A 12,021-nucleotide genomic window follows, 5' to 3' on the forward strand; every position below is an offset into this window, starting at 1 on the left:
ATAAGATGGAGGGGAACAGGTGGATGTCGTATACTTGGATTTCCAGAAGGTACTCGATGAGGTGCCGCACAAGAAGACTTATAAGATACGGATGCATGGAGTCGAAGGATGTGTATTGGCATGGATAGTGGATTGGTTAACCAATAGAAGGCAGAGAGTTGGTATAAATGGGTGTTTCTCCGGTTGGCAGTCAGTGGTGAGTGGGGTGCCGCAGGGGTTGGTGCTGGGCCCACAGCTGTTTACCATTTACATTGATGATTTGGAAGGGGGATTGAGTGTAGCGTAGCAAAATCTGCTGATGACACTAAACTGAGTGGAAAAGCAAATTGTACAGAGGATGTGGAGAGTCTGCAGAGGATTATAGATAGGTTAAGTGAGTGGGCCAGGGTTTGGCAGTTGGAATATAACATTGGTAAGTGTGAGATCATCCACTTTGGAATGAATAATAGAAGAGCCGATTATTATTTAAATGGTGAAAGATTGCAGCATGCTGTTGCGCAGAGGGACTTCAGAGTGCTTGTTTGGCTTGCAGGTACAACAGGTTATTAAGAAGGCGAACGGAATGTTGGCCTTCATTGCTGAGGGATTGAATTCAAGAGCAGGGAGGTCATGCTGCAACTATACAGGGTACTGGTGAGGCCGCACCTGGAGTATTGTGTGCAGTTCTGGTCTCCTTACTTGAGGAAGGATATATTGGATTTGGAGGCGGTGCAGAGGAGGTTCACCGGATTGATTCCAGGGATGAAGGGATTAACCTATGAGGAGAGATTGAGTCACCTGGGACTATTCTCTCTGGAATTCAGAAGAATGAGAGGGGATCTTATAGGAACATACAAAATTTTGAAAGGGATAGATAAGATAGAAGTAGGAAAGTTGTTTCCATTGGTAGGTGAGACTAGAACTAGGGGACATTGCCTCAAGATTCAGGGGAGAAGATTTAGGATGGAGATGAGAAACTGGTTTTCCCTGAGAGTGGTGAATCTGTGGAATTCTCTGCCTAGGGAAGCAGTTGAGGCTTCCTCACCAAATATATTTAAGATACAGTTAGATAGATTTTTACATAGGGGAATTAAGGGTTATGATGAAAAGGCAGGTAGATGGAGCTGAGTTTACAGACCAATCAGCCATGATCTTATTGAATGGCGAGACAGGCTAGATGGGCCGGATGGCCTACTCCTGCTCCTATTTCTTATGTTCTTATGAATTTCTTCAGCAAGCAGGGTTTCCAACCTGGGGTTCATGGACCCCTTGCTTAATGGCATCGGTCCAAGGCATAAAAAAGCTTGGGAAACCCCTGAGCCTGAGGCTGGTGAATCTGTGGAATTCATTGCCATAGGCGGCTGTGTGGGCCAAGTTATTTGAAGTGGAGTTTGATAGATTCTTGATTAGTGAGGGTGTCAGAAGTTATGAGGAGAAGGCTGGAATATGGTGTTGAAAGGGAAGGTACATCAGCCAAGATTGGTGGATCACACTCGATGGGCCAAATGGCCGAGCTCTGTCCCTGTGTTTTTTGGTCTCATAACCTCCCACTTTCCACATGGTATTTGCATCAATGGTGTTTGTTATCCATGCTGAAGGAAGTGCTTGAGCCAGATACAACAGCTTCATTCAAGAAACTCTTGGACAGCTACATAGAGGGGAGGATCCTGGAGGGTTCTGGGCTAAATGCTAGAAATTCGGGCTAGCTGGGTGAGCACCATGGCCGCCACCTCCTGTCTCCTGGCACACTTGGGTTGTCCCCTTGAAGACTTTTTCCATCCTTGTCACCGTACCTATTTTATGCCGGTCTGCTCACTCAGACATGATAAGAGGCATAAATAGAGTGGACAGCCAGCACCCTTTTCCCAGTGTGGCAATGGCTAGTACGAGACAGTGTGATTTTAAGATGATTGGGAAGGTGGGTGCATGGGACATCCATACAGTGGTGGTGGTGGTAAAGGCAGATATATTGGGACATTTAAGAGACTCTTAGGACCAGAAGACAAAGGAGCTGAAGTTGGCCATTCGGCCCATCGAGTCTGCTCCGCCATGAGCTGATCCATTCTCCCATTTGGTCCCACTCCCCCGCCTTCTGAAAAAATAAAACAAGGAATATGGTAAGATAGGTACATGATTGAAAAATGGAGGACTCTGTGGGAGAGAATGGTTACTTTCATCTTGGAGTAGGCTAAAATATCGACAGAACATTCTGGGCCGAAGGTCCTGTACCATGCTATAATGTTCTGTGTTCTGACTTGACTTCCTCTTGGTACAGATTAACCACTTATGAAACAGGAACAAGTCAATCATTCTATCAATTAAGAACACAATTTTAGAATACTATTCACAGGGTTAAGTGTGTTATTTCCTGGTCTGAGTAATGTGTGACTTGGGGACGAAACCGCAGCTGGTAGATGTTCCAGCTTTCCTTGTCGGGTACAGGAGCCTCAGGACTCTCACCACCAGGTTCATGAACAGCTATTACCCCTCAGCTTCACCTGCCCCATCACTGAAACTGTTCCCACAACCAATGGACTCTCTTTCAAGGACCCTTCATCTCATGTTCTCAATATTTATTGCTTATTTATTTATTATTATTTCTTTTGACTTTTGTATTTGCAGTTGGTTGTCTTTTGCACACTGGTTGTCCGCCCTGTTGGGGTGGTCTTTCGTTGATTCTATTATAACAAAGGCATCCGTTAGTCTTGCGAGACCATGGATCTGCGCCTGGAAGGTCTTCACTCTCCAGGGCGCAGGCCTGGGCAAGGTTGTATGGAAGACAGGCAATTGCCCATGCTGAAAGTCTCCCCTCTCCACGACACCGATGTTGTCCAAGGGAAGGGCATTAGGATCCATACAGCTTGGCAGCAGTGTTGTCGCAGAGCAATGTGTGATTAAGTGCCTTGCTCAAGGACACAACATATTCCCTCGGCTGGGGCTCAAACTCAGGACCTTCACGTAGCTAGTCCAATGCCTTAACCACTTGACCACAATTCTATTATGGTTATTGGATTTATTGAATATTGAAAATGAATCTCGGGGTTGTATATGGTGACATAAATGATAATAAATTTACTTTGAGCTTTGAACTTTGGCTTTGGTAGAGATCGCAGGTTTGGGAGTGTTGTCAGAGTAGGCACGGCAATTAACAGCAGTCCATTTTGTAGCCGATGCACACTGCAGCCGTGCTGTATTGGTGGTGGAAGGGGGTGTCAGTCAAGTGAGCTGCTTCGATGTTGCTGCAGCTATTTTGACCCAGGGAAGTGGAGGATATTCTGATTCATGCCTTGTATGTGGTAGAAAGGTCACCACATGTGAGCAAGAACTTGGTGTTGCACCTTCCTATTGTATGTGTCTGTAAACTGATCTGAGTCGGGTGTATAGTTGTATTTGCTGAACCATGTCAGGTTGTTCTTTGTTTGTGGGACAGCTCTGCTAATTTAGACACCAGCCCCAGATGTTAATGGAAGGTATACAGTACTTGGCCCCACTTAGTATGCAGGGTTACATGTGAAGACTTCAAAGTTCGAAGCAAATTTTACTATCAAAGTACATATAATGAACCCTGAGATTCATTTTCCTGTGGGTATGTTCAGCAAGTCTGTAGATTGTAACTATAACAGGATCAGTGAAAGATCAACCAGAGTGCAAAGGACAACATACTGTACAAATATAAGTAGCAATAAATAACGAGAACATGAGATAAAGAGCCCTTTAAGTGAGGTCATTGGCTGTGGGAACATCTGAATGGACTGGCAAGTAAGTGTAGTTGTCCCCTTTGTTAAGAGGCTGATGGTTGTGGGGTAGTAACTGTTATTAAATCTGTTGGTGCACGTCCGGAGGCCTCATGGTAGCTGTGAGAAGAGAGTGGTGGAGATCTCTGACGGATACTGCTTTCATACGACTGCGCTTCACGTAGATGTGCTCAATGGTTGGGAGGGTTTTGCCTGTGATGTACTGGGCCAAATCCACTACCATTTGTAGGAGGTCTTGAAGCAGGCAGAAAGGGTTTGTAAGGACACTACTAGGATCAGAGGGTTTGAGATACAAGCGTAAAGTTACCTGTATATTCAATACCTATCAAATACTGAAAGGCCGAGATAGGGTGGACATGGTGAGGGTGTTTCCAATAGTGGGAGAGTCAAAGACCAGAGGGTACAGCCTCAGAATAGAATGATGTCCCTTTAGAACAGATGGGGAATTTTCTTAACTAGAGGGTGTTCATTGCCACAGACTGCTATGGAGGCCAAATCCTTGGGTGTATTTAAAGTACAGGTTGATAGGTTCTTGATTAGTAAGGGTGTCAAAGATTATGGGGAGAAGGCCGGAAAATGGCGTTGAGAGAGAAAATACATCAGCCAAGATCGAACGGTGGAGCAGACTGGATGAACCAAATGGCCTAATTCTGTTCTTGTGTTTTATGGATTCATAACCTCCCACTTTCTACGTTGTATTTCTATCAATCGTGTTTGTTATCCATGCCGGAGAAAGTGTTCAAGGCAGGTACAGCGGTTTCATTTAGGTATCATGTTCCTACCCAAGAATTTCCTGGAATGGTACATGGATGGGAGGATCGTAGAAGGATCAAAGTGTACAGGGAAAATCAGCCATGATGGAATGGTGGAAAACACTCGATGGGACATAGATTCTGCAGCTCAGGGCTTCCTGGACCCTTTGCTAAATGGTATTGGTCCATGGTGTGAAAGTGTTGTGAGCCCCTGCTGTAGATAGTTTCCCCTAACTTCGAAAACTAGGGGCTTAGGTTTAAAGTGGGGGGAGGTGTAAAGATGTAAAATGGACCCGATGGGCATTTTTCCATGCAGCATGTGGATATTTGGAATGAGCTGCCTGAGGAAGAGGTACATGTGGGTACAAGATTAAAAATAATTCAGAGTTACAAGGTAGGAAAGGCTTCAAGGGATTATGGGCCTAACGCAGGTAAATGGGATTAGGTTAGAGAGGCGTCTTGGTTAGCATAGACAAATTGGGCCGAAGGGCCTGTTTCTGTGCTGTAGAACTCCATGAAGCTATGAACCTGATCCACGGTGTTGGACGTAGGATGTCATATGAGTGCGTGACTGAGGAGTGGTGGGGAGGTCAGGGAATCTGAGTTCAGCAAGTCTGAGGGGTGAGAACCAAATCTGGCAAGTCCAGAGTTTGGGGCCTGAAGGTTGAAACCCCCGGGTTGGCATGTTCAGAGGTCATAGGCCCGGAGTCTGCAAGTCTGGGCCAGACTGGTGTTTGGAGGCCCGATATCTGAGAGTCCTGGGCTAAGAACTGAAGTCCTAGATGTGTGGTGTGTGTATGTACCATGGCTTGTTTTGTTTAGTCCTTGCTGCTGCTTGTGTTGTTTTGTTGAAGATTGCGGACATGCTAAGCTGGCATTGGAATGTGTGGTGATGCTTTTGTGGGCTGCCTGCAGCTCATCATTGGGTGTGTTGGTTGTTAACATTAATGACTGACGCATTTCACTGCATGTTTTGATGTATGTGTGATAAATCAGACTCTCAACGCTTGGGCCTTTCTGTTTCTCCGTTGCCTCTTGCTGATGAGCGGTTTTATTACCTGGCGCAGGTGTCTGAATGATTTCAAAAACCTGGACATCCCACTGGACGAGAAACAGCAGAGCAGAGAACGCGCCTTGTGTGACAAACATCCCAAGCAGGACGATGCGTGGGAGCTGGTGATGGACAGGTCCAGCTTCCGACTGTGGCGTAGACCCATCCCAGGTAGTCATCTCTACCAGTACAGAGGTAAGACCACCCTGGGAAAAGTTCAGAGTAAATTCATTACCCAAGTGCATGTACGTCACTGTATGGCCACCCTAACACACTAAGTCCTGATGAAGGGTCTCGACCCATTTATTCTCTTCCATAGATGCTACCTGACCTGCGAAGTTCCTCCAGCACTTGTGTTGCTCTATACTGTACATTATTGTAATTTTTTATTGATTGAGATACAGCGTGGAATAGGCCTTCGAGCCACGCTGCCCAGCCACCCCCAGTTTAACCCTAGCCTAATCTCAGGCCAATTTACAATGACTAATTAACCTACCAACCGGTAGGTCTTTGGACTGTGGGAGGAAACTAGAGCACCTGGAGGAAGCCCTCGCGGTCATCAGGAGAACGTACAAACTCCTTGGGTGGGGATGGTGCTGAGCTTCAATTTGTAAGGTATAAATATCATCAAAAACTCGCCCTGGTCCAGCCATGTGGACACCCTAACCGAGAAAAGACATTGGATTAAGGGCATTCAGCATATTCCCTTTGAACCTCAGCAAAGACCAAGTAAATTTATTATCAAAGTCTTTACGTACTACTCTGAGATTCATTTTCTTGTACGCATTTACAGGACTATTATTTAAATGGGGAGAGAATTCAAAGTTCTGAGATGCAACGGGACTTGGGAGTCCTCGTGCAGAATACCCTTAAGGTTAACCTCCAGGTTGAGTCGGTGGTGAAGAAGGTGAATGCAATGTTGGCATTCATTTCTAGAGGAATAGAGTAAAGGAGCAGGGATGTGATGTTGAGGCTCTATAAGGCACTGGTAAGACCTCACTTGGAGTATTGTGGGCAGTTTTGGGCTCCTTATTTAGGAAAGGATGTGCTGACGTAGGAGAGGGTACAGAGAAGGTTCACTAGAATGATTCCGGGAATGAAAAGGTTAACATATGAGGAACGTTTGTCCGCTCTTGGACTGTATTCCTTGGAGTTTAGAGGAATGAGGGGGGACCTCATAGAAACATTTCGAATGTTGAAAGGCATGGACAGAGTGGATGTGGCAAAGTTGTTTCCCATGATGGGGGAGTCTAGTACGAGAGGGCATGACTTAAAGATTGAAGGGCGCCCATTCAGAACAGAAATGCGAAGAAATTTTTTTAGTCAGAGGGTGGTGAATCTCTGGAATTTGTTGCCACGGGCAGCAGTGGAGGCCAAGTCATTGGATGTATTTAAGGCAGAGATTGATAGGTATCTGAGTAGCCAGGGCATCAAAGGTTATGGTGAGAAGGCGGGGGAGTGGGACCAAATGGGAGAATGGATCAGCTCATGATAAAATGATGGAGCAGACTTGATGGGCCGAATGGCTGACTTCTCCTTTGTCTTATGGTCTTAAAATAAAGAAATGCAGAAATATCAATGCAAAACTACACTCAAACAAAGACCTGACAAACATCTAAGTAATAATACTCAGAACATGAGTTGTAGAGTCCTTGAAAGTGAGTCTATAAATTGTGCATCAGTTCAGAGTTGAGGTTGTTCACACTGGATCAGGAGCCTGGTGGTTGTAGGGTAAACCTGCTGGTGTGCGACCTTAGGTTCCTATAGCTGCTTCCCAGTGGCAGCAGTGAGAAGAGAGCACAGCTTGGAGTGTTGGGGTCCTTGCTCAAAGGAAGGCCGATCCCTTCCCTTGAGCAGTTGGGTAGAAAATGTCCATGTGTGACAGCTGCCTATTCTGGTACTGACCAAAGCCTTTGTCGAGAGGCCAGTAGTTTCTAAAGTACTGTGGAAAAGTCTTGGGCATCAAAGATTTTCTGTATGGTTTCAGATGGTACGGCCTTCACAGAGCCCTGATCTCAACATCTTCAAGGCTGCCTGAGATTACCTGGAGAGACAGAAGCAAGTGAGACAGCCAAAGTCTGCAGAAGAACTGTGGCAAGTTCTCCAAGGTGCTTGGAACAACCTGCCAGCTGTTTTTTTTTCATATAAAACTGCATGACTTTGCACTGAAGAGAACTGATGCGGTTTTAAAGGCAAAGGATGGTCACACCAAAAATTGATTTGATTTGGTGTTTTTTTTTGATACTTAGAAACTTTTCATTTAATTATTTTTGAAAGTGTCTTCACTTTACAGGATTTTTTTTACATGTGCCTAAGACATTTGCACAGTACTGTGCTTCACTCAACACTTGTGGCCATGGGTTACCTTCTACCTCTGACCCTGGTCCAGCAGCGCAGTGGCCGGTGTTGGTCAGCATAGAGCTGGATAATTGTCTTGCTGAGCCCAGGATGGATGTGGACATGAGGGACTGAAGATGATGGGATCTGGAGCAGCATCTAAGCTGCTGGAGCAACTCGGTGGGTCCTAATGCAAAGGGTTCCACCTGAAACTTTGATTCCTCCTCCATCATCTTACCGATGTTGCTCAACCCACTGAGTTCCTCCAGCTGGTTGTTGCTTCAAGCCAGGTGAGAGCTCTCCACTGGAGAATGTTGGTCCCTGTAGTTACCTTTTACTTGCTGCCCCTTGCGCTGCTGGCATCTAGGGCAGCAATGAAGGTCCTCCATTTCTGGCAGTGTTCAGGACTTCATCATGTCAGCAGCTCTTCACTACTGTCAGTCATAAAGTCCTGAGTGAAGACTCAGCAATACTGTTGCACTCAGATGTAGAAGGATTCTTCATTGCTGTTTGCATAACAACTTTGTTTGACCAGTCAGGGTTGTTGGCCCTGAGATGAACCCCTGAACCTGGAGGACTTGTGGACCACACTTAGTCTGGCCTCTACCCTTTGACCTGTTTGCCATGGGTGACTCTACCAAGGGCCAAAGCACAAAGCCCTGACTCCAGCCAACATAGCTCTCCGGGTCATTAAGGCACGCAAGCCTTCTTTTACCACTATGACAAGGTTGCGGCCTTTTGAAGGGCAGTTACCTTTACTCAACTGTAATATTAATACATCCAGTTTGAGCTTCTTACTGTCAAACATCATCATCATTGTATGCTGGGTCATATGACATGGGCGATCATGATCTTGACCACGATTGTTCTTGACAAATTTTGCTACAGAAGTGGTTTGCCATTGGCTTCTTCTGAGGGGTGTCCTTACAAGATAAGTGACCCCAGCCATTATTAATGCCCTTTGGAGATTGTCTGCCTGGTGTCAGTGGTCACGTAACCAGGACTTGTGATATCCACCAGCTGCTCATTTGACCATCCACCAACCTCTCCCATGGCTTCACAAGCCTGACCCAGGGTGTGTGGGGTGGGGGGAGGCTAAGCAGGTGCTACACCTTGCCCAAGGGTGACCTGCAGGCTAGCAGAGGGAAGGAGCACCTCACACCTCCGTTGGTAGAGATGAATCTCCACCCCGCCACTCTCCCTCTCAAACAGCACGGTGAATTGCACCATATTATGGTTTTATCTCATTCTGGAGGGCATGCATGCAAGGTGAGATGGCGCAAGTTCAAAGGAAGTGTCTGGGACAGGTTTTTAAACAGTTTCTGGCGTGTAGTGGATGAGGTACATGTGCTTGGGCATTTGTGAGGCTTTTAGATGTTCTCATCAGTATGCAGAGAGTGGAGGGATATTGCCATTGTAAGTGTAGAAGGGATTAGTTTAGTTGGGCATTTGATTACTTGTGCAATTAATTTGCCACAAGAAGAGCTGAAGGGCCTGCTCCTGTTGGATCAGGGTGTAGAATTGTTATTTTTCTTGTGGCTTAATTTTCCTATGCTTGCCTGTATTTTTGTGTGTTCCCTTGTATGCATGTGGCTTGGTGCATTTTCCAGCAGTTAAGGTATAGTTACTTCTGCATTTTTCGAGAGGTTTCTTGGCTTTCTTTAGCCGGCATCACAGTACTTAGTTCTGGTTAAATGTTATCAACGGAATTTCTGTTATCGCTAGTCTGGTATGAGAAGACGTGACCACTTTTTAATTGGGACTTCTCTTGACCTTTTTTTTCCGTTTGCCTTTGCTCTTGTAACATTTGATAGAACAGCTTTAAGCAACAATTTTAATGCCTCATTCTTGATGTTTGGATTGTAAAAGCATTAGGAACCAAGACTGCTCTCTTGTGTTATGTATATGAATTTTTCTATTGATCTATATTCAATATTCTTGCCATTCACTACTTTTGATAAAGTCCCAATACATCAAATACATCTGCCAGGTGAGACTTGTCTCCAGATCACTTGATACGGGTTAATTTAGTTATCATATGTGCTGGGTGGCAGGTTGAAAAGGGAGGTGTAAGGTGCCCCTTCCCTCTGCTGGCCTACAGGTCACCCTTGGGCAAGGTGTAGCTCCTGCTTAGCCCCCGATCAGGGTCACGTGAACCCATGGGAGCAGGTGGTGGATGGTCGTACGAGCAGCTGGTGCATATCACAAGTCCTGGTTATGTGACCACTGACTCCAGGCAGACAATCTCTGAAGAGTTACCTGCCTTGTAAAGACACTGAAGAAGGCAATGGCAGACCACTTCTGTGGAAAAATTTGCCAAGAGCAATCATGGGCACGGAAAGACCGTGACTTGACCAAATCATACGACATGGCCCCTAATGACTGAACAATGGCAGTACATTGAAGCAGTGAAATCCATTGTTTATGTCAACAACCAACACACACAGGGATGTGCTGGGGGCAGCCCACCAGGGTCGTTACACATTCCAGTGCCAACATAGCATGCCCATGATACTTGGCAGAGCAAGACAGAACTGAACAAGCACCAAGACAACACAGCAAAACAAGCTCCTTTTATTCTTCGCTCCCTCCCTCCCTCCCTCCCATCCATGCGTAGGGACGATCCTCCAATTCCAGGAAAGACCTATGGGCTCCCTGTCTCTCGGACTGATCTTACCACTACGCCAGCGTACTACTGTACACTGGGCTAGATGTTGTGAGCCAAGGTGACTGTAAGTCCCAGTTGACCAGAGCAGAATTCAGCTGTCTTTCCTAGGCCAGATCACTATACAGTCCCTGCTTTGTGTCTGTGGTGAGGAAGACCAGGTTTGTTCTGAGCGATGCCACACTGTTCTCTGTGGATGAATAGATTCACAGCTGCCGATGAGAAAGGACCATGTGGACAGTATTCCAGTGATTAGACCTCGGCAATTAACGTACAAACCAGCAGGGCACCCAGTGACCTCAAGGAGGCAAATGCAGTTTCACAATTCAGAGACCACGAGAGGACAGATGGTTGAATCCGGTACCAAAACGAAACTGCTGGAGGAACTCAGCGAGTCTTGGCAACGTCTGTGGCCTTTCCTGCCACAGAGGTTGACCAGCTGAGTTCCTCCAGCAGTTTCGTCCTAATTAAGGTTGGATTTGATGGCATTAATTTCTCTACTTGGCCTCGGTAAAGCGGTAACACATAGTAACGGTGGGCTCTGCTTTGTTAATCTTCTCTTGAGAGTCGTAATGAGAACATTCACTCATTTCACTTTTTTCCCCTTGCAGTTTTTGGCACATACAATGACGTTACCCCTCGACAGTTCTTCAACGTGCAGGTATGTCTGCAGAACTAAATCTTTTAAGAGTTGGTGTATAGGTAATCCTGAAGAGGATTAGAAATGTACAGTGTTGCATTATATTATTCAGCTAATTTTTATACATTCCCTTGTACAATCTCATTGACTCCCTCCCCCTCCACTATCAGGCAGAGGTACAGTCGTATTAGGACAAAGACTATTAGGGTGGGAAATAGCTTCCCCCAGGCTATGAGACTGCCAAGCACCCAGGTCTCATCACTTATTGAGGGTATTAAGGAGGAGATTGACAGGTATCTAATTAGTCAGGGTATGGGGAAAAAGCTGGAAATTGGAACTAGATGGGTAAATAGTTTAGCTCATGGGGGAGCTGCGGAGCACTCGATGGGCCGAATGGCCTACTCCTTTATCTTGTGATCTTGTGAAACACCAGTAGTGTTTGTTACTGTGTTTGCTTTTGAACTTGTGTTGTAAATGCACCTTGTGCTAAATGTCAGTCTTCTGGAATATATTTGATTATTTGTCAATTTATTTGTGGGAATATTACTTTTTATGTTGTGTTGTGTGAGTTATATGTACTGTGTTCGGAGGAATATTGTTTCCTTTAGCGGTGTATGTTTATATGGTTGAATGGTAATGAACGTGAATGTGCAATAAAAATGAAGTCATTTATTGTGACTGATCAAAGGAAATGGGGCACTTTCTTTTCCTCCAAGTCCCAGCTCTTTCTCCCTGGATTGAGGTGATCCCAATGTTCTGATCATATCAGGGGCTCCCAGCCTGGAGTACATAGACCCGCGGTTAATGGTAGGAGTCTATGGCATAGAGAAGGTTGGGAACCC

The 12,021-nt window shown here is 45.7% G+C and overlaps 1 protein-coding gene across 2 annotated transcripts in view; it reads left to right on the forward strand.

Moving 5' to 3' along the window:
* stard7 (StAR related lipid transfer domain containing 7) overlaps positions 1 to 12,021 on the forward strand; it is a 54,876-nt gene that overhangs the window by 19,803 nt on the left and 23,052 nt on the right. For both annotated transcript variants that reach the window (XM_063057147.1, XM_063057146.1), the window contains exons 2-3: positions 5,554 to 5,732; positions 11,151 to 11,200. In XM_063057147.1, the coding sequence (XP_062913217.1) occupies positions 5,554 to 5,732; positions 11,151 to 11,200 (229 nt within the window). The remainder of the gene's footprint in view (positions 1 to 5,553; positions 5,733 to 11,150; positions 11,201 to 12,021) is intronic.

Source organism: Mobula hypostoma, chromosome 8 (genome assembly GCF_963921235.1).
Source record: "Mobula hypostoma chromosome 8, sMobHyp1.1, whole genome shotgun sequence".
Classification (NCBI taxonomy): Eukaryota; Metazoa; Chordata; class Chondrichthyes; order Myliobatiformes; family Myliobatidae; genus Mobula; species Mobula hypostoma.